Raw genomic sequence first — 19,940 nt, 5'->3', positions numbered from 1 at the left:
TTATAATCTCCATTACCAAAACGGCTGAAATTCACCTCACCCTCTGCCATTGGAAATATAGAAAATGCACAATGCAAACATTTAATACTAATTATTCTTTATTCATTTGAAGTTCGGATTATACATACATAAATAGACATTTAATGCGTTATTCATATAATTGTTATCTATTTGTGCACTCAAACTTGTCAAATTTTTGTTTGTCATAAATCATGAATTGAATCGATTAATATGTAAAATATTAAAGGACGTTAAATTCAGTATTATTGATGTAACCTAGATATTTCTGTTTATTCTCGGAGTGCACCGATGTTAATTCAGTCATAAGATTAGAGTGGTTGTTCTTGTTCGAGAATCTAATGGGTGAAGTGAACACTTGCTTAAGCTTTGATATATTTCCAATACTCTTTTTAATTCGATCACTATAGTTCGAAAGGTGATTAAACGAACGACTATACTCTACTTCCTGCCATTGTTGGGCGCTCGTTTTCCGCGGCGCAGCGGGATATAAAATGTGCTGAAAGTAACGGGTACAAATAAGTTTTAATAACTGAATACCACTATATGCGGCCAAAGATGACAGATTTCGCTGGTTCTTCAAGTGGAATCCAGTTCTAAATGCTATAATATTTGGCACTACCCTTAGAAACCCACCGAAACAAGAGCTTTCTCGGTGAAGGTCACGCTCTTCCTTATAATGTCGTCTGAGTGATGATGATAGTAGTATTGGGAGTTCTGTGTCTGCGAGTATCGGGTGTTGCTGCTTACAACATCGACGCCATGGTGATCGGCATTGGTGAAATTGTCGTATCCGTTGTTGTTGCTGAACATATCTACAAAGCTAATGGAGTGGAATTCGCTGGGATGAATGTAAAAGGTGACAATCATTGCGGTGTACACGACAACGTGGAACAGAACGCAGGTCCAAATGAGATTTATCTGAAAATGAATCCCATGCATTATTATGCAGTACGTAAGCAGTAGTTAAACCCCATAGCTAGTACCTTCTTCTTGCGTCCGTACTTGGAGAACGTGGTAAATGGCACTAGGGACATGGTTAAAAGGCAGCCACAAATCACTCCAGCCAGCAGACCCAAGAAGTTCAGCTGGTAAGGCAGTGTTCCGATTCCGACCAACACGCTGCACAGAAGCAGCAGCTTGAAGAGCGCGATGTGCGGCTTGTGCAGATACTTCCAGTGCATCCAAACCAGCAGGGCAATCAGCGAGGCCACCACGCCACTCAGCGAAGCAGAGGGTCCAACCTATAAGTGAATACAATATTCAATTTACTACGTATTCAAAATGACTTGTTGGGATGCCCGAAAGTAGGACACCTTTGTCAGAAGCTGCATGTACCTCTGGCCGATGGGGCACCAGTATGGCGCTCGTCAGATTTCCAGCAAAGCCCGACATTATATAGACAATGGCCGTACGAACGGTTCCGATCAGTCGCTCCAGATCGGCCAGGAAAAGGTGCTGGAATATAAGAGTAATGGCCAGATGCAAAATGCCGGCGTGCATGCAGAGCGATGTGAGCAATCTGTATAGCTGATCCGGAGTCTCCACGGAGATGAATGGGAACATTCCACACACATTGTTTAGGCACGATATCTAAGGAGTTCAGCAGGAATATAAGCCAATGATGGTCACCAATTGATTGATCGCCGTACCTGAGAGCACAAGGATGCCTCCTCATGGAAATAACCCTTGATGAAGTCGCAGTACTCCCGCGTCGTTATCCGGCACTCTCCATATAAGCCCGTGCAGCACGGATGGCCAATCACCTCGCACACCATGTGCTCCGAGGTGTGATCCTTGTAGCGATATCGCTGGGTAAACGAGTTGGTTTTCCGGCAGATCGGCCACTTGGTAATGTCATCGGGCCACTCGTACGGAGCTATCGATGCTGGGGCATCGCAAAACTTGGGATCCAGTCCGCAAACGGACCCGGAGATCCTTCCTCCCGGTCCGGACTCGCTGGGCGACCATTTCTTCCACGTAGATATTGATTTCTGCGTATGATCAATGATAAATTATTCTTAGCCCCATAAAAGGTTACCTTAGAGTAGAATAGTATCTAATTGACTCTAGAACGTCTCATTGGGAGACAACTATATGCATATATGTATACTACTACTACTGGGCCTCTTATGAATTCAACTGAAACTCACCGTTGGGTAGAGTCCTCGGATGGAGCACTCCGCCTGGGAGCTCTGGACGCAGCCGGAGTCATCGTTGCGAATGCAGCAGGCCGTTTCCCTCTCGTGTCGCCTCGTCTTGGTAACCACCTCGGTGATCTTGATGTCCCTTCTCATGCAGGCAGCGAACTTGGCGCCCATGTGAACCAGGTCAATGTTCCGCGGTCCAATCCAAAGGTTCCTCTGCTCCACATGCTGCACCGTCTGCAGGCTGAGGCTGGTCACCAGCACCTGGCCCGTCTTCTGCTCCGATCCGATGCCAATGGGTGCGATGCCGTAGCAGATGATTGACAGGATAAGCACTACCACCTGCACCGTGTTGATCCAGTAGGTGAAGAAGGGCCGATGATCGGTGCGGTCGTCCAGGTCGTTCACCGAGAAGTACTTGATGCACCGGAGCGGCGGACGACGGGAGTTCTCCAGGACTCCATCGAGCAGCTGGGCGGTTATCCGATTGCCACGATTGCAGGTGGAAGTGGTCGAATGGGAGCTCCGCATGGCGGGCTGCATTTGACTGGAAACGGAGCTGCAAAGTGGTATATGGGCAGCACCAGCCGGATGCGAGGACTGATCCCCGGTTAGATTGATATCACTGGTGGCATTACCGCCACTATTCAGGGCGGAGGTTCTCCAGCCGTTCTGCTGCCTCTCCGCCATGTAGACACTAACACCGACGCCCGATGGATCCGCACACGGTCGTGGTTTGGCCGTCTGCCTGCCAAGCTCGGAGCTCTCGTCGTTCACCGCAGAGGTGGTGATCTCGCAGGGACTGTCGAAGAACACCTCATCGTCTATGATGGCCTCCAGGCCATCCGTCAAGCAGCCGTCCGCATCCGTCTGCTGATTGCTATGTGATTGCACGTGGATGGGTGCAAAGCTGCGGGACCATTGCCACGGGCATCGCACCCTGTGCATCTGGATGGGCCGCCGCTTATTGAACATGTGCACCAGATAACTGACCATGGCCACGAACATATAGCCCACCGATGCCTTGCGTTCCACGAACTCACCGGCCAGGAAATCCCGATTGGTGTAGCACTTCTGCCGCCTGTTATCGCCCGACATTGTCATGTCCATGCCAAGGGCATCCTGAACGGGCAGGATGTCCGGGCGATCGGGTGCATAGTTGCCATTCGCGGTGCTCTGACCCGCATCCTCGTTGCCCCCGCCTATGGCCTGCTGCATGTGGTACTCCAGTTCAGTGTCGAACATGCCGAAGCAGCGGATCGCAAGGCGCCGATGACGTCCCTGCCACAGGGCACAGTCCGCCGCCTCCGTGCTGGGCTCCACGCCGAAGAACTGCGAGGTGGTGCGCCTCATGTACATGCCAATGCGCTTCTTGCAGGACAAGTGGTGATTCTGCGCTTGGGGCAGCACCTGGAGCGACTGGTGCTGCTGCGTCTGGTGGTGGATGTGCTGCAGCCTCGGATTGCTGGCCATCTGGCTGCGGTACAGCTGGTGCTGATTGGATCCGGGTGGCACTGCTATGTTGCCACCGCCCTCGAGGCGCTTCGCCTGCACGGACACCATGCTGGACTCGAGGCTCTGACTGGGCATCTGCTCATTCAGGCCGGTCATCACTGGCATGGCCATCGGCACCGGCAGGGATATGGGTACCGGACTAATGGGCCCCGTCGTCTGTGTGGTCTGATGAACTCCTGTGGTGCGGCGCACTGTATTGCAGTGCAGGCAAGTACCCGAAGGATTCTCTGCCTCGATCTGGGCCATGGCAGCGCCGCCGGGTGGCACCACAATTACTGAATCGCTGTCATCGCCCCTGTGGTTACCCGATCTCGTCGAGCTGGTGGCCGTCATGATGGGCGAGCAGGAGCTGGCCGCCGAGAACACCATCGACATGCTGGTGGAAGGAGCCGGCGAGGGCGAAGTGCAGGCCGGCGAGCAGCTGGCGTACGTCTGCGATGTGCGACTGAGGCTTCCGTGCGAGGTTTCACTGTGGCAGCACTTGGAGCGGTAGTTGTATGGCATGTTGGCGTACTGCGATTGCATCGCGGATGTGGTTCCAGAGGCGGATGCAGCGGCGGCTGGAGTGGGCAGATTGCCCGCCAGCGCAGAGGAGATGCTCAGGTCCGAGTAGAGCTCCATGGCTGGGGGCGGGGTGGGAACGTACCTCTTAACCGGCGTGTGCACCGTGGATCCCAGGTAGGCATTGTAGTTCTCGCACTGCGAGAGTGGCAAGGGAACATTGGAAGGCAGTAGGAGACGAGTGGAGGAGACCGAGGGCACCGTCGACGGCATACCGCCCATGTTATCCATTAGTTTTGCCTGTGGAGTTGACTGTGAGTCGCGGTACCGCTCCAAACGATATCTTGAATTCGGCGAAACGCCACGCTGATGGTAATTTCCACCGTTAGCCGCCATTCCGTTTCCACTCATTCCGCTCGCAACCATTCCATTTCCGCCCATTCCGTGCTTCTGCATGACGGAAGAATCCGGCTTGATGGACCCAACGTTACATGACTGAGACGGCAGCTGATTGGCCACACAGGTGGCAAAGCAGTCGCTATTTGGAGCCGGAGAGGGCGGTGGCACGCCCCTATTGGCATCGTCGTACTTCTCCAGTGGCGATAGCTTCAGCTTGCCGCCATGTGGCGGGAAGTTCTCGTCGTTCGGGGCGCGAAAGCGGGCCGACGACAGGCTGCAGTACATCACATCGCACTCGTTGGACTCCAACGCCAGTTGCAGCTGGTTCTGGAAGTTGATTGACTTCCGGCGGGTGGAACCCATGCTGCCCCGCATTGAGGCGTGGACATTGTCGGAATTGCCCTTCTCATTCCGTCTGTTATTGTGCCCCAGGTCACTTCCATTCGAACTCATAATCGCAGCAGTGATGTATTCCGATCTATAAGAGATGTTAATAATGAACTTTATATGGTTACGATACTTCTACAACTGATTTCTTTTGGTTTCTTGGCATATCTAACCATTACTAACTTCTAAGAAGTTTTTATTAAAATCACTTTAAAGTACTTCAACTGCGTGGGTATATTTAAAGTCTACATGACCCAATTGCATCTTAAAGCTCATGTACTTAATCGTCTATATGGGAACTAAGCAAGATTTTGGTTAGATAAAAATGTGTTTTATTTTAATAATTGTTAGATATTTTCATTATTTGTAAATTTAAAAATGAAGTCACTTCTTTCCCCATTACTGTAGATAAATTTGTAATGTTATAATGCTTAAATAGTTTATTATTAATCATTAATGGCGTTTTTCTAGATATTAGCATAAACTTTTCGCCAAACGAAAGTAATCTTAGGTCTTTAAAGTTTTCTTTTATCCGCCAAATCTATATTTGGGATACAAACATTAGAAAAAGGGCCAAGGGCGCACATGAGTAATCTGAAATACATATACTCCCATTTAAAAATGGGAGTTTTATTTGTACCAGTAAAGGGGCCTACTCTTTAGATTTGCATATATGTGTATTATTAAACATTATTTCCGGTACAAGTAGAAAAAATATGAACTGAGATTAGTATACATAATAATATTGAGATTGTTAAAACCTTTACTATTATCATTTATGGCAGCACACACATTGAACTCACTTTGGCAGGTTCGATGGAATTAAATTTATAAATGCATTTCACTGATTTTTCACTTCATCTTAATTTTTGTTAAGCCTGTTTACAGAGCGAAAATTGCTTTATCGATTTTCCACACACGCCTTCATAACAAAAAGTACAAAAGCACATTGTTCAAAGGTTTTCGATTTTCAGCTAATTGTCCTTTTCGATTTGTCTTGTATTGCTTATTACTAAAATTACTAAATTTTCACATCGATTAATCCATTTTTTCTAACAATTTTATAACCACTAATGCATATGTACACAGCACACTCGTCGAAAAAGTTCAAGCCACTCGGAAACATTTTTCGCTTTTTCGTGCGCATGTGCGAATTTCCTCGTTTGAGATGACATAAAATATCCTGCCGCCGAATTCGGGCATATATGCACAGTTTTATTTTAAAATAATGATCTAGTTTAGGAATTTATTTCATTTGTAGCAAAAATAATATTTTTCAAAATAAAATACATATTAAATTTAGGGAAAAGACAAAAAGAAAAGACGAAAATTTCTTTTGTTTTTATACAACATAATACAAGTTCGTCCGTTTTATAATAATTTTCACGCCATCATGTGCAAGCTTTTATTTATTTTCGTTTGTTATTGCAAAATAGTAGTGGTTTCAGTTTGATCCTTTACAAAATGATGAGAGTGACTATATTTAATGGAAATCTACAGAATTTACTTATTCCTTATGGGCATGGGATGTAATCGAAAAGTCCAAGCGTAAGAAGATGATAGTGAACAAGAAGATGATATAAATAAAGCCGCTGACCAGCAGAGGTTCCTGCAGCATAGAAGTCTTCGAGAAGCTGTAGTAGAGCGTGAAGTCCGAAATGTGGCTTTCGACCAAGTTGGATTTGGAGAACGAGACCACCGGGCGGCCAATGGTGTCCAGATAGGTGTGCACCAGCTCGTTGGGCAATCTGCTGATGGAGTAGGGTGTGGAAAGCCTAATGTCACTGGATCCCTCGGGCAGAATAATCTTGATGGTGGCATCATCGATGGCCATATTGTCGTAGATGTGATCGATAAGGTGCATCTTCAGCTGGTACTTGTTGCCATCGTTGAACATGTATTCGTACGAGGGTACATTGTAGCCCAGAGTGTACTGCGTTTTCCAGCCGCCAAAGAGCGGGAAGCGCGGACGGAGCTCGAGCTCGATGAAGTCTCGCACCGCGTTCATGTTGGAGGTGGAAATGTTGCCATTGGTGTCGCGGTAATAGACGCCAGATGCGGATGCCGGCAAGTATGTCTTGTACGACTTAAGGGCCGCCAGTCCGGAGCGTCCTTCCTTCTGGAAATCGTAGCGCGAGAAGGATCCCTTCAGCTTGGCCCCTGTGTGCGTCATCTGAATGGACTCCTGGACGGCAATGTTGCCCCAATGCGATATCTCCAGGGTACGCTCCAGGGTATTGACGGTGACGAAAGGCGCGGAGTTCTCATAGTGGATGACCAGTGCCTCCTGGCTGAAGGCTGCACAAAGTGAAAGCGTTATAACAGGTGATTTCAGGTAGGCCGCTATAATTACTCACCCTCTGCGTTGTCGTAGGGTCCCAGGGTGATCTTGTTGGAGGACACCGAGAAGGGCTTGACCTGGGTGTGCGACAAAATGTTCGAGGAGCTGAGCTTGACATTGGTCTTCTGGCTGGTGGTTCTGTACTTGGAGTAGAGGTGCAGATTGCCCGAATATCTAACGAACTGCTTGTCGTTCTGCCGAATCTCCTCCGGATGTGGGCGGATGCCCTTGGAGGCTACGGTCTCGACGACAAAAGTCTGCTTGGCGGCCGCCTTGGGGAAGGTGAACGTGAAGCTCTGTTCCCCCTTTACGGGCTCATTTCGCTTGAACGGCACACTCTTGTCGCCACTATCCTTCACGGCAATGTACGCCAAACTGGGCTCCGATGTGAAAAACACGTATTCGACGATGGGCTTGCCGGCTGAGTCTTCCGCCGATATCTTTGTGGTGGTCTTCACCAGCTGCGATGTTAGGTCCAGCGTTCGCTCCACATTTGTGTTCACTATTTCCCCCTTCGCTGTGGCTAGGCAGAGGAGTGCGCCAAGGGCTAGATAAATAACAAAATTCGTAGCCATGCTCGCCTCGAATTTGGACACGTACATTGGAAAATCTCGAAGCGTTAGGGCACAATTAGCACCATTCAACCGGCAAAGCGGCTGAGTGTGACCGTAAGACGCATTCGTACTTATGCCAGCCACTGAGCAGAATTATCAGGGGTATTCCTAAAATTCTTAAAAATAATATGCTGGTTTTTCAAATTCTTTTATCATAATTTAACATGATTAAAAGAACATTAATAAACACTTCAAATAAGCCCCCAAAATATATAATATAATAAATAAAACAAAGTTATATTTTTAATTCTGAATGCATGTTTCATAGTGTTAAGCATTTTTAAGTTTTATTGTTACTCATTGTTATAATATTATTTTCTGGTGAAGCATTCAAAAAGTAGCAACCCACTGACCTAACCTAACTAATAGCAGTCAGCTGACTGGGCAGCATTGCAATCGATTGTCAGCAGAATAAAATGAATTTTGGAAAGCACCCCCCCAAAGTTTGGAAACTATTACCCATAGAATAGAATAATACACTCCGTTGTCACGCCACTTTTGTGCGACTCATTCGATTGCGGCATGCTATTCTTTATGCCGCCCCGCTGTAAATATGAATAATATTAAATAATTCCTGTCATCATCCCTTCGATTGGCGAGTCGAGTTGCCTTAAACACGCATATGCAATGCATTCCGGAGAGAGGATTGCGATTGCCACATAATGCGATTGCGTGAGTTATACGGATGGGGCTTTTTGCCGACTTCAATTTAGTCTACGATTGGCACTTCGAAAACGAAGTTGTATTCGCCGGGGTGTGAACTGCGGATTCTTGGCCCCAACCAAGTAAATTCGAATCAGAATTGTGCCATTTTCTCTAAACACACACACACACCCCAAGCTCGCACACACACACACAGAGACCGCGTGTGTGGAAATATATTGAAAATGCAGTGAGAAATCTGCACTTCTGACGGGCAATACATACAATTTATACATCTTTCACCTGTGTATCTGTATCCTCGAAAATATGTAGCTACGAAAATACGCATACGTTGCTTTATGATTGCATAAACAATTAGATGCGAAATGTGTATGTACGCGTAAGGATTTGCCGAGCACTCAGTGCAAAAAGAGAAGAAAAACGCGAAAAAAGTGAGTTTTCCTCCATCAATTTCTGTGTATGCATTTCCTCCAGAAACTCACATACATAAATACTTATATACATATGTATATAATTTGTATTCGTGACATGTGTTTTTTTTTTGCCCGATTTGTGAACATAACATATTAGTGCATGTGGATAAATAAGGTGGAAATGAAAACGATTTTACTACAGGATTTTCCAAAAAAAATAATGATACAGGATTGAAGTTGTTTGCGTGACCCTTGCATATAAATATCTTGTATCTGTGAGATACAAAACATACATACACCACGGATATGAGTGCATCGTTATTGCCACAAATATTTTTAGAAACATACATAAGACATTCATACATAAATATGTACTCATAAACTGAAGTTCGTTGCAGAAGGAAAATGTTGCGGGTATAAAGGTTAATTGGAAAAGTATACGATCCGCGGAGCCTCGAATTTGGGAATAATGGAACCGAAAAGATGGCACTTGCATTTATCATGTTTTTTGCTACTCCTTAGTTCAACTTTTTCTGGTAAGTAAAGGTCGCCAACTTTATGAAGTTAATCGTTAAACGATTTTTATCACTTTTGCGCTCTGTTGTATGCTATAAAATTAGAACCGAAAAGCTTTGATTGCGTTTTTATTTTATTTTGATTGCTTTTGAAGGTAAATAGATAATAATAAATACATAGAGGAGAAGTGAACGAAAGAATTCAATAATTAGATTCCTATACTAAATCAATTAAAAATAGAACGATAGCTATGGAATATACTTTATAAAAAAGTCTTGAAAAATGTAGTAAAAAAAATATATTTTCCATACCTAAGTTTTAATAACAATGATTGGGATTGCTTTTAAGCAGTTTACCATAGGTCTGAATGAAACTATTCCGGATTTATTCATTTCATTTGATTTCGACATAGCGAATAACTTTCTATATTTATTAAACATACATTCAAACACCATTTCAGATGTCGGGAAGATTACGTCGTCTCAAAATCACTTTGGAAACACAATACAAAGTCAATTTAATACGAAGAACAATACTCGAGTTATTGCACAAAAAGGAGGACTTGCGATTCTGCCCTGTGTGGTCAAAGTTAACTCCCCAGCTACGGTAAGATACAGTTTTTGTATAGATGACTTCCAACACTTAGGCCGATTGCCGCATTTCAGGTTTCCTGGATACGCAGAAAGGACTTTCAACTCCTGACAGTGGGCCTATCCACCCACAGTAGTGACAAGCGATTCTTGGTGGAGCATACACGGCACATGGGCCACTGGTCCCTTAGAATAAAAGCAGTTCGCGAGGAAGATCGCGGATTTTACGAGTGTCAATTGTCAATTTATCCAACTCAGTCAATAGTTATAGAATTAAAGATTGTCGGTAAGTGGGAACCACTTTTTAAAGAAGTTCACAACATTTCATCATATACTACTTTCATTTTATAGAAGCGGTAGCTGAAATTTCGAGTGCACCGGAACTGCATATTGATGAGACTTCTACTCTGCGACTTGAATGCAAACTGAAGCGAGCTACCGAGAATCCTGCATTTGTTTTTTGGTATGGAAAACGAGGCAAACTTTCTTAGCTTAATATAAGTTACATTTGTATATTATATGTTATCATTCTTGACACAAGACCCAACTAAACGCAATGCACTTTCTTAAACCCAGGTACCATGATAGTAAAATGATCAATTACGACTCACAAGGCGGCTTCGTTGTGACATCGATTGGGCAGAGCAATCCGCAGAGTGGACTGATTTTCAGGAATTCGCCGGCGAACAAATCGCGCCCCACCATGCCAATGGAGTCCAGCAATGGCGGCGTCCTCAACAGCCTACTGGGCAGCTCGGACGCCTTCAAGGCACCGGCCAATGTCCCCTCCTCCACGCCCTATATGCAACAACATCAGTCCGCCTATCTCCTGAATCCCTCGGTCAGTGTGCTCACTGTGAAGCAAGTCAATTTCCGTCATGCCGGCAACTACACATGTGCTCCATCAAATGCCCGTCCTGCCAGCATTACAGTGCATGTTTTACGGGGTAAGACCACCAGTCTATACTTAAATATTTGTCATACTCACAGTATTTGTAATAGGTGAGAAAACGGCGGCCATGCAGCACGCCAATCGGAGTATTTTGGATACGGAGACCAACGGCAACGGCACCTTCGGATTGATCACTTTGGGTGGGCTGAATGGAGCCAGTAGCGCAACTGTGGCCGGGGGAATCTTGTACTTCTCCGGCATGTTCCTGCTGATGAGCGCGGTGGCATTAGATCGATTCTCATTAGCGGGAACTCACAAGGTATTCGTAGCATTTATAATAGTCACTATGCATAGCTGAAACTTATAACTGATGGCATTTGGAATGGAGCAACTTCAATCATTCGAGGATATTATATTTGAGGATATTTGTTTTAAAATAGAAGATTGTAAATAGATCATTGACATACCATATTGAAAATGCATGGGCATTGTAAGTCACTTAAAGTACTCTAAGAATAAATTGTAAATAGACTTCCATTACATGCAATGTATTGAATTGAGAAATAAGATGAGAATTCACGAACTTGTTACCACAAACTTATAAAATGCATACCTATGTCATACAATAAGTCATAGGGGATTGAAAGCCGCATATTTTGATGGTTCAAAGTGGTACGTAAGATAAAATGTATGCTTAGATGTTCATATTTATTGACTGGTACTGACATTTTAATGTTACAAACAATGGAATTAGCGTAAAATAATGATAAAGCCATACAGATTTGTTACCTAATAACTCGGAAAATTTGATCGTCACCTTTAAACTGTTATTCTGCTCAGTGTTCGATATTTAGTATATAGATTGATTTATGTAAGCACCTTTAGAAGTATGCTAATTCATATACTGTATGTACAACTGTAAATAAATATTACTTCCGTGAGCGTTTTCAAAAGCGCTGTCTTCAATCCAAATGGGCAGAAGTGTCAGTTTCGTTTTGTTTACCCTCAAATAATACGGATTGCAAAACGACTTTTAAATTTTGTTGCCGACATAAGAACGTTTTAAATAAACAGATCAATTTTAAGAAACATTTTTTAGTCAAATTATTTGGTCCATTTTAGTATATCCTTTAATTGGGCTGTTTACACTTAATAAAAACGCAATACAAAAATGTTATAATTATTTTTTAAAGGTTTCTTTTAATGTGAATCCCCTGCGAATTCTGTTCCATATACCGCAATTTCTCGGGATGCTATCTTAGCTTCTCAATGTGGGTGACATTAGCTATCGATAAGCCGAATTATTCTACACAGCCGAACTACCATCGCTGGAAAATGTTGGCAAAACAAAAAGATGAGATCCGAAATTTTGGCAACCGCCTTTTTGGGCCTGGCGGTTAGGTCGATAATTTCGATATACTCCTACTCCGGTTTCGATTCCCCGCCGATGTATGGCGACTACGAGGCCCAGCGCCACTGGCAGGAGATCACGGTGAATCTGCAAGTGGGCGAATGGTACACAAACAGCTCCAACAACGATCTTCAGTATTGGGGCCTGGATTATCCGCCTCTGACGGCCTACCACAGCTATTTGATGGGTCGGATAGGACGATCCATTGACCCCCGCTTCGTCGAGCTGCACAAAAGCAGAGGATTCCAGTCGAAGGAGCACAAACGCTTCATGCGCGCAACAGTTGTGTCTGCTGACGTCCTCATCTATTTGCCGGCAATATTGTTCGTGGCCTATTCCATAGATAAAACGTTTCGAAGCAATGATAAATTGTTTCTCTTCACGTTGGTGGCGGTGTATCCAGGCCAAACACTCATCGACAATGGACACTTTCAGTATAATAACATATCACTGGGCTTGGCCGCCGTGGCAATTGCGGCAATCTTGCGAAGAAGATTCTACACGGCTGCGTTTTTCTTCACATTAGCCCTTAACTATAAGCAAATGGAGCTGTATCACAGCCTGCCGTTCTTTGCATTTCTTCTGGGTGAATGTGTTAGCCAAAAGAGGTGGGTATTCATGTTTCGAAAGGATTTTCCTTATATAAGAAAAATGCAGTTAAAGAATCGTTAATATGCAGGCTGGCTTTCATTTGTTATCTTAATGTAAACTCAATTGTTAACATCTTATTCTTTTTACTACAGCTTTGCTGCTTTTGTCGTTCAAATCACACGGATAGCAGCCGTCGTCTTAGCGACATTTGCTATTTTATGGGTTCCCTGGCTGGGATCTCTTCAAGCCGCACTTCAAGTACTTCATCGCCTGTTTCCTGTCGCCCGAGGAGTTTTTGAGGACAAGGTGGCAAATGTTTGGTGTGCCGTAAACGTAGTTTGGAAACTAAAGTAGGCCAGTCATATAAAAAAGTATACACTTGTTAATACCACAAATTACAGGAAGCATATTAGCAATGATCAAATGGCCCTTGTGTGCATTGCCTGCACTTTAATTGCATCTTTGCCAACAAATGTTCTGCTTTTTCGAAGACGAACTAATGTCGGATTTCTACTAGCTCTCTTCAACACGAGCCTGGCTTTCTTTTTGTTTTCGTTTCAAGTAAGAACATTGAATATAAAGAGCTTTCTGTACATTAACTTATACATTTTTACATTTAGGTTCACGAGAAGACAATTTTGTTGGCTGCCTTACCAGCCCTTTTCCTAATCAAATGGTGGCCCCACGAAATGATTATATTTCTGGAAGTAACCGTGTTCAGCATGTTACCTCTTCTCGCAAAAGATGAATTATTGGTGCCAGCGGTTGTGTCCACTGTGGCTTTTCATTTGATATTCAGATGTTTTTATCCAATATCAAAGCTCAGCAACGAATATCCACTCAAGTACATGGCAAATATGTCGCACCTTCTGATGATGAGTATTTTGGTTGCTTCTTTGACAGTCCCGGCACCTTCAAAGTATCCTGATCTTTGGCCCCTTATTATTTCTGTTACAAGCTGTGGACACTTCTTGTTATTCTTCTTGTGGGGAAATGTTCAACAATTTACCAGCAAGTTAAGTTAGTTTCTAAGAAAAGCATTCTATTATAATACAAAAAAAAAAACCAAGCCAAAGAAATGTTTATAAACCCTTTATCGAGTGTTGTTTCACTTTGTCCCATTTATACTTTTTTTAAGCAGCTAATTCTAGGTGAAATTAGCTTTATAGGTAGGTATGAATAACTTAGTCACTTCCAATACTCTTATACCGCTTTTCTCGTATCTTATCATGGATTTAATCAGCAAGTGTCTACACTATGCACAAAATATATAAATAAAATAATATATATATAAGTAAGTCAGAACAATTTGGAATTTATATTGTAAATATATTCATTTGTTTAAAAAGTGTGAGTTTTTGACGTAGAGTTTCATATGTTATGTTTTAACGCATTACAAAAGTCGAACGCACCTCAACAAATGACCCATAAAAGATACTCTTTTGCTGGATAGTGTTATCAATGCTTTGGCAGAGATAAGATAAACACTCCTGAAATATTAGGTGAATAATATGTGGGGTTTTGTGCACTTGTTAGTCATGTACACTTAATCGATCGGTGAACACGCCTAAAGTTCAATTTTAGTTGGTTAACAAAAGCATTTTAAGAAGCATGAATTTAACAAAATCAGCTACGTTAGCTGCAGCGATTTTTTGTATCGTTTTGAGCCAAGTTTCTGGCCAGTCGCAAGATGAAGCCACAACGACGAAGCCAGAAACCCCAAAGGTACCATATAAAATGCATTCCCCACGAGATTCTGTTGAAAAGCTAATAACTAAAATAAATGTTGCTACAAGCAATTCAAATTAAAATTTAACAATTAAACGGAAATGCTGAAGATGTGTAATTTTCTCAAATTAGTGTGGGTGTGCGTATCACGAATGCAATTGTAAAGCAGGCCAATAATAACTCTATAATAGAGCCGATAAGATTACCGATGGAAGTGATATGGTTAGATTTAAGAGAGCTTGTGCAACTTAACTAAAAAATATGTGCACTACTACTGTAAATAAGTGAAATTTTTTATTTAAATCTAAGTTAAGTTCATGGTAAACCTCGATACAAGGAAATTATATTTGGGAACAACAGACCACAAATGGATGACTAAAAGACATGCCTTATCCTAGGGTATAAAAAATCACTATCAATTCGTGATAAGAGCAAGGTATTGCAAAGGTGAAACGACAAATATGACTAAAAGAAAAGCTAATGAATTCACCACAAAGCTAACTAATCTGTACCAAATATAAAAATAATAAGAAAAGTGAAGAAACTAAATAAATAATAAAAAAGGACAAATAATATATATTTCCTGTGTTTATCGAAGGTGAAGTAAGCCTTTAAGTGAAATTTATAGACATATTAAAAACTAAATAACGTGGGCAAACTATGTCCAAAAACCCTTTAATTATGGGGCAGTCATTAATTTGATAGTACACAATATAACATACATTGTACCCCTACTTGCAGGAAATAATCAAAGTAAAGGAAAGCAAACTTTGTAAGAAATGCGATTGTTATATCGACAGCAACTTACTGGATTGCTCTGAAAAACTGCAAGACTGGTTATCTGCAGAGGACTGGGAAGTGCTGACCAACGGAGATGTTGTGTTCAAAACTATAAATCTGGAGCACAACAACCTGACTACCGTGCCAATCCTACCGAAATACGATGTAGAGAACTTGTACTTGGCCAACAACCAAATAGATTCCATTGCGGTGGGAGCTTTTCAGAATTTAACCGAACTAATCACACTCGATTTGTCGCATAACCAATTGACTTCAAAAGTTCTAGTACCGGATGTTTTCAAAGGTCCCTACACTGAACACGATTTTGCGGCGTTGTTAAAGCTGAAGACCCTCAACTTGGGATACAACGATCTGCATAGCTTGGATGCAGATCTGTTTGAACACATTCCCAACATAGAGGAACTCGTTCTCTGCTCAAATAGTTTTCACGTCATCGATCGACTTTCAGAAACAGCCATTTCCGGTTTGTCATCATTAAAGGTTAGAATACTTATATATATTTTCATGTTCTAGGAACTCAGGAGCTCTCTTGTTTGTTCATATAGATCTTGGATGTCTCTTACATGGAAATTGATGACTTACCGGATACTATTCTACATGGTCCACGAGATCTTGAAATCCTTATAGCAGCTGGAAATCTGTTTAATCAGTTACCAAAGGCCCTGAAACGTGCGACGAACTTGACCAGCCTGGTTTTGAATGAAAACCCCATCGAAAGTCTGATCGGAGACAAGTAAGAGTACAAGAAGTATGTAAAGAACATCATAATATTTATCCATTTTTTAGCGTCTTTCCACCTTTGACCAAACTGACACACCTGAGTATGACTTTTATGTCCAAGATGTACAAAATTGGGTCAGGCGCATTTAGTGAACTGCAAAGTAAGTTATGTACCTGCAAAACTAATAACTTTAATTAAACAATTTCGCTTTAGGCTTAACCGAACTAATATTGTCCGATAACAAGCTGCTAAACGAAATTGATGAGGAGGCTTTATCCAAGAACGTAACTGGAGGCCAGTACTTGGACTATCCGCCATTGGAAAAGGTAATTAAAATGCATGTGGAGCTTCGATAACAAAACATAAACTTACAGGTTTACTTGAATAATTGCAACGTATCGACTCTGCCGAAACAACTACTAGTGCGATGGGATAAACTTAAGGCTCTGGATCTGAGATTCAACCCGTGGAATTGCGACAATTCCAATGACTACTTGATCAACGTTTTAATAGACCAAGTCAACAAGACCACGCCCATTCTGGCCAAAGATGTCCAGTGCGGCAGCCCAACCAAGTTAAAGGACGTTACGGTGCTCAGAGTGGCGAATGAACACATGGTAGAAAGTTCGACGGGCAGTCTTATATGGATTGGACTCCTGGTTGTTCTGCTCATCGCCGTGCCAACCATCGTTGGCGCCTACGTGATGAAGAGGCGCGGCTGCTTTGGCGTCTTCAGGCGCCATGACAGCGGTGCTAGCAGTGCTCTCTATAATAGGACTAGTTTCAATGAGGATTTCCATATTTAACTTTCTTTTTGTATTATAATGAAAGCCTTAAACGACGTGTTTAAATTGGATGTAAATACACTTAAATAAATCAATAAATTAGGTAAATTCTGTTTTACACCCTTATTTTTATTTTACGGCTATTTTGCTTTAGATTATGTAGATACCAAGTTTTCTTGTTTAAATAAAGTCAAACGAGAATACCGAACGTTAATTTCGAACTAAGCCCGATTGAAAACCATTGAAATAGGGGTGCTCCAAAATGTCCTTGGCGGAAATGCGATGAACGGGATCGTAGATTAACATCTTTTGAATGAGATCAATACCATTCGCGTCGAGATTCTTCAACTGGTTGGTCAATTGGTTCGTGGACCAGCAGGGGAACGTGTTCTTATAGTCGGGTAGCGAAGTAACGCCCGGCCAAATGTCTTCGGTAGGTGTTTTGAGAATTCTGCCATCAAAGAGTGTGAGTATCACATGGAATAGAAAATATATGACCTGTGTTTACCTGAACATTCTAAATAACTGGTCGATTTCCGAGTCGCCCTGGAACAGCGGCTTTCTCGTTGCCATTTCCGCGAATATGCACCCAATGGACCAGATATCGACGGGACAGGAATACCGGGGAGATCCCAGTAGCACTTCCGGCGCTCTGTACCACAAGGTCACAATCTCGTGGGTATAAATGCGCACCGGAATGCCAAAGGAGCGGCCAAGTCCAAAGTCGGCGACTTTTATAAGGCCACTCTTGTCGATAAGTAAGTTCTGCGGCTTAAGATCACGGTGAAGTACTCGCCGACGATGGCAGAACAGAATGGCGCTGGTTATTTGGTACAAATAGCTTCGGACCAATTCACTCTCCATGTGCTTATCAACTGGCAGCGAATCCATGTATTTCTTGAGGTCCATCGATAGGAATTCAAAAATCAAATATATGCGATTCTCCTCCATCAAAACATCCTCCAAACAGACAATGTTTTCATGTTTCAGCTCCTTGAGCAACGAAATTTCTCTGTAATGCGAATTAAATATTACTACATTAAGGACAAATAGAGGTGATTTAAACTAATTTGAGGACTAATCATGGAAATATTGGTGTACAAGTTGAACTAGAAAGTATTTACAGGATTCCAATCAATGAACATAAATAGAAAGTATGATGATGTACATAAGAGAATATGTATGCATGTAAGAACATACATACGCACATAAGTATGATGGACATAAGCGTAACATAATTATGCTAGATTTACACAGTATAAATTAACACTTTAGCAAAACTTTTGAAGCAACACCTAAGATGTCCAAGAACATGCTTATAATTGCTTATATAAGCCAATTTAAAGGAAAAGTCGCGAAAGAGTATGAAACACTTTGAAGCTTGGGCGTCCAAGCCGCGGCATTTTACCTGATCGCGGTTGATGGAACGCCTTCGTCGTCGGACTCCAAGCGGATTTTCTTCATCGCCACAATTTGGCCCGTCAGGCGATTGCGTCCCTTATATACCACACCATATGTGCCTTCGCCAATCTTCTCAATTTTCTCGAAATCCTCCATAATTTGTTAAGCTATTTATTTGCAAGCCACCGACTTTTAAATTAGCGCGTTTTTGACGTATATGCTCTAGTATTACCAGACAGTTCAAATGATGCTAAGCTAGCTACATTTCTTCATTTGGAATGCGGGATAGAAACCCAATATTCAGGCCATTTATCGGATTTATGTTCCTTCAAAACAAAATTAGTTTTATTGAGTACGAGGTAGTTCTCTAACTTTATAATTGCTGAGTTGTTGAGCTGCTATTAATTCGTCAAGAGTTTAATTTTTATGTGATCGAAACCAGACCCAGTCTTAGGGTTTCTGCCACTATACTACTATTAATTAAATGAATAATAATAAATTAAAGCTCTTGTATTCGCATTATTGCTTTTTAATGGTAAATACCTCTATAGCAATTCAATTTTTAAATATGAACACCCCAAATGTTTTGGATCATTTTTGTTTCAAAAGTACTGAGGCTTTTTTCGATATCTTGACGCACTACATGCATGCCGCAAATGTGCATAACATAATTATTTATTTTTAACGACACAGCAGAGGATGTAAACATGTCGTTTTTAGGAAAAATTGCTGAGAAAACTTCAAGGTTCAGGTAAGAACAATCAATCTTATATATTACATGTCTGTATAATCAGAAATTTATAATGACCCATTTGTTTATTTTAGCTGCCTTCGATTGATGTCGGTTTATCCCACACACTACGTCGAACCAATTGTACAAAAAGATAAACAACTTGAGCAAAAGAATGATCTATCCCAGCTTTATCATGTGCCAATCAAGGCGGCGGTCAACAAATCGTCTGATACTATTTTCCACGACGATACAAAACATAAAATGATAAATTATATAACGAAAAAGGGGAACAGTGCCTTGGCCAGAACACTTTTGTCAAAGACGCTGGAGTTGATAAAACGCACCCAGACGGAGCACATGAATCTGGCCAAAGGGGAGAAGACAACTATCAACACCAATCCCGAAACGCTCCTGCAACAAGCCGTTGAAAATTGTCGTCCGCTCCTCCAAGTGACCGCCATAAAACGTGGTGGAGTCACCTACCAAGTCCCTGTTCCCATCACCACAAAGCGGTCATACTTTCTGGCCATGAAGTGGCTCCTGGAAGCTGCCCGAGAGAAGGAGCGTAAGGTGTCCCTTCCCGAAAAGCTAGCCTGGGAGATTCTCGACGCAGCCCATGGCCAAGGAAGAGTCATCAAGCGAAAGGACGATCTGCACAGGCAGTGCGAGAGCAACCGCGCCTACGCACATTACCGATGGAGCTAAATCTACAACGAACTGTTTTTCCAATGCAATAAACTTTCATATTTCTGTTAAATTTCTATGATCAGGTA

At 42.6% G+C, this 19,940-nt stretch overlaps 7 protein-coding genes across 8 annotated transcripts; 4 read left to right on the top strand and 3 right to left on the bottom strand.

Annotated features, from left to right (window-relative positions):
- Nucleotides 1–30: 30 nt before the first annotated feature.
- LOC122619236 (inactive rhomboid protein 1) lies at nt 31–5,033 on the bottom strand. Its single transcript, XM_043796030.1, has 6 exons — nt 2,172–5,033; nt 1,671–2,012; nt 1,357–1,611; nt 1,005–1,262; nt 655–939; nt 31–517 (listed from the first exon to the last, which is right to left on the bottom strand). The coding sequence occupies exons 1-6, from the start codon at nt 5,031–5,033 to the stop codon at nt 242–244; spliced, it is 4,278 nt and encodes a 1,425-aa protein (XP_043651965.1). The 3' UTR covers nt 31–241.
- A 1,289-nt stretch (nt 5,034–6,322) lies between these two features.
- Nucleotides 6,323–7,954, bottom strand: LOC122619885 (dolichyl-diphosphooligosaccharide--protein glycosyltransferase subunit 1). Its single transcript, XM_043797092.1, has 2 exons — nt 7,325–7,954; nt 6,323–7,265 (listed from the first exon to the last, which is right to left on the bottom strand). The coding sequence occupies exons 1-2, from the start codon at nt 7,908–7,910 to the stop codon at nt 6,475–6,477; spliced, it is 1,377 nt and encodes a 458-aa protein (XP_043653027.1). The 5' UTR covers nt 7,911–7,954; the 3' UTR covers nt 6,323–6,474.
- Nucleotides 7,955–8,431: 477 nt separating this feature from the next.
- Nucleotides 8,432–11,985, top strand: LOC122625895. 2 transcript variants are annotated; one of them, XM_043805946.1, is made up of 7 exons: nt 8,432–8,707; nt 9,397–9,534; nt 9,975–10,120; nt 10,180–10,390; nt 10,456–10,567; nt 10,681–11,051; nt 11,107–11,985. In XM_043805946.1, the coding sequence occupies exons 2-7, from the start codon at nt 9,468–9,470 to the stop codon at nt 11,352–11,354; spliced, it is 1,155 nt and encodes a 384-aa protein (XP_043661881.1). In that variant the 5' UTR covers nt 8,432–8,707; nt 9,397–9,467; the 3' UTR covers nt 11,355–11,985. The 2 variants fall into 2 exon arrangements, with proteins under 2 accessions (XP_043661881.1, XP_043661880.1); XM_043805945.1 differs by having other exon boundaries at nt 8,432–9,016.
- A 324-nt stretch (nt 11,986–12,309) lies between these two features.
- On the top strand, nt 12,310–14,094 carry LOC122625904 (probable dolichyl pyrophosphate Man9GlcNAc2 alpha-1,3-glucosyltransferase). The gene is made up of 4 exons (XM_043805963.1): nt 12,310–13,015; nt 13,151–13,348; nt 13,400–13,559; nt 13,619–14,094. The coding sequence occupies exons 1-4, from the start codon at nt 12,351–12,353 to the stop codon at nt 14,021–14,023; spliced, it is 1,428 nt and encodes a 475-aa protein (XP_043661898.1). The 5' UTR covers nt 12,310–12,350; the 3' UTR covers nt 14,024–14,094.
- A 438-nt stretch (nt 14,095–14,532) lies between these two features.
- LOC122614118 (lumican) lies at nt 14,533–17,151 on the top strand. The gene is made up of 6 exons (XM_043788609.1): nt 14,533–14,723; nt 15,468–16,007; nt 16,073–16,260; nt 16,314–16,408; nt 16,462–16,574; nt 16,623–17,151. The coding sequence occupies exons 1-6, from the start codon at nt 14,610–14,612 to the stop codon at nt 17,052–17,054; spliced, it is 1,482 nt and encodes a 493-aa protein (XP_043644544.1). The 5' UTR covers nt 14,533–14,609; the 3' UTR covers nt 17,055–17,151.
- Nucleotides 17,142–18,670, bottom strand: LOC122614128 (cyclin-dependent kinase 1). Its single transcript, XM_043788619.1, has 3 exons — nt 18,442–18,670; nt 17,542–18,045; nt 17,142–17,484 (listed from the first exon to the last, which is right to left on the bottom strand). The coding sequence occupies exons 1-3, from the start codon at nt 18,588–18,590 to the stop codon at nt 17,244–17,246; spliced, it is 894 nt and encodes a 297-aa protein (XP_043644554.1). The 5' UTR covers nt 18,591–18,670; the 3' UTR covers nt 17,142–17,243.
- Nucleotides 18,671–19,044: 374 nt separating this feature from the next.
- On the top strand, nt 19,045–19,924 carry LOC122626149 (28S ribosomal protein S7, mitochondrial). Its single transcript, XM_043806299.1, has 2 exons — nt 19,045–19,185; nt 19,260–19,924. Exons 1-2 carry the CDS (start codon nt 19,142–19,144, stop codon nt 19,870–19,872), a joined length of 657 nt encoding a protein of 218 aa, XP_043662234.1. The 5' UTR covers nt 19,045–19,141; the 3' UTR covers nt 19,873–19,924.
- The last annotated feature ends 16 nt before the right edge of the window (nt 19,925–19,940 follow it).

This window comes from Drosophila teissieri, chromosome 2L (genome assembly GCF_016746235.2).
Source record: "Drosophila teissieri strain GT53w chromosome 2L, Prin_Dtei_1.1, whole genome shotgun sequence".
Lineage (NCBI taxonomy): Eukaryota > Metazoa > Arthropoda > Insecta > Diptera > Drosophilidae > Drosophila > Drosophila teissieri.
Note: the sequence above shows the minus strand (reverse complement) of the source record. Positions and strands in the feature narration are given on the sequence as shown.

Coding starts and splice junctions, on each gene's coding strand:
- LOC122619236 (XM_043796030.1), bottom strand. CDS start 5,033: ATGAGTTCGAATGGAAGTGACCTGGGGCACAATAACAGACGGAATGAG. Junction 1,612..1,670: donor AGGCATCCTTGTGCTCTCAG/GTACGGCGATCA, acceptor TGAACTCCTTAG/ATATCGTGCCTAAACAATGT. Junction 518..654: donor CCGAGAAAGCTCTTGTTTCG/GTGGGTTTCTAA, acceptor CGTTACTTTCAG/CACATTTTATATCCCGCTGC.
- LOC122619885 (XM_043797092.1), bottom strand. CDS start 7,910: ATGTACGTGTCCAAATTCGAGGCGAGCATGGCTACGAATTTTGTTATT. Junction 7,266..7,324: donor ACCCTACGACAACGCAGAGG/GTGAGTAATTAT, acceptor CACTTTGTGCAG/CCTTCAGCCAGGAGGCACTG.
- LOC122626149 (XM_043806299.1), top strand. CDS start 19,142: ATGTCGTTTTTAGGAAAAATTGCTGAGAAAACTTCAAGGTTCAG. Junction 19,186..19,259: donor GAGAAAACTTCAAGGTTCAG/GTAAGAACAATC, acceptor TGTTTATTTTAG/CTGCCTTCGATTGATGTCGG.
- LOC122625895 (XM_043805946.1), top strand. CDS start 9,468: ATGGAACCGAAAAGATGGCACTTGCATTTATCATGTTTTTTGCTACTC. Junction 9,535..9,974: donor CCTTAGTTCAACTTTTTCTG/GTAAGTAAAGGT, acceptor ACACCATTTCAG/ATGTCGGGAAGATTACGTCG. Junction 10,121..10,179: donor AAGTTAACTCCCCAGCTACG/GTAAGATACAGT, acceptor GCCGCATTTCAG/GTTTCCTGGATACGCAGAAA.
- LOC122614118 (XM_043788609.1), top strand. CDS start 14,610: ATGAATTTAACAAAATCAGCTACGTTAGCTGCAGCGATTTTTTGTATC. Junction 16,008..16,072: donor CCGGTTTGTCATCATTAAAG/GTTAGAATACTT, acceptor TTGTTCATATAG/ATCTTGGATGTCTCTTACAT. Junction 16,409..16,461: donor CGCATTTAGTGAACTGCAAA/GTAAGTTATGTA, acceptor ATTTCGCTTTAG/GCTTAACCGAACTAATATTG.
- LOC122614128 (XM_043788619.1), bottom strand. CDS start 18,590: ATGGAGGATTTCGAGAAAATTGAGAAGATTGGCGAAGGCACATATGGT. Junction 18,046..18,441: donor GTTCCATCAACCGCGATCAG/GTAAAATGCCGC, acceptor TTCGCATTACAG/AGAAATTTCGTTGCTCAAGG. Junction 17,485..17,541: donor CAGTTATTTAGAATGTTCAG/GTAAACACAGGT, acceptor CTTTGATGGCAG/AATTCTCAAAACACCTACCG.
- LOC122625904 (XM_043805963.1), top strand. CDS start 12,351: ATGAGATCCGAAATTTTGGCAACCGCCTTTTTGGGCCTGGCGGTTAGG. Junction 13,349..13,399: donor AACGTAGTTTGGAAACTAAA/GTAGGCCAGTCA, acceptor CACAAATTACAG/GAAGCATATTAGCAATGATC. Junction 13,560..13,618: donor TCTTTTTGTTTTCGTTTCAA/GTAAGAACATTG, acceptor TTTTACATTTAG/GTTCACGAGAAGACAATTTT.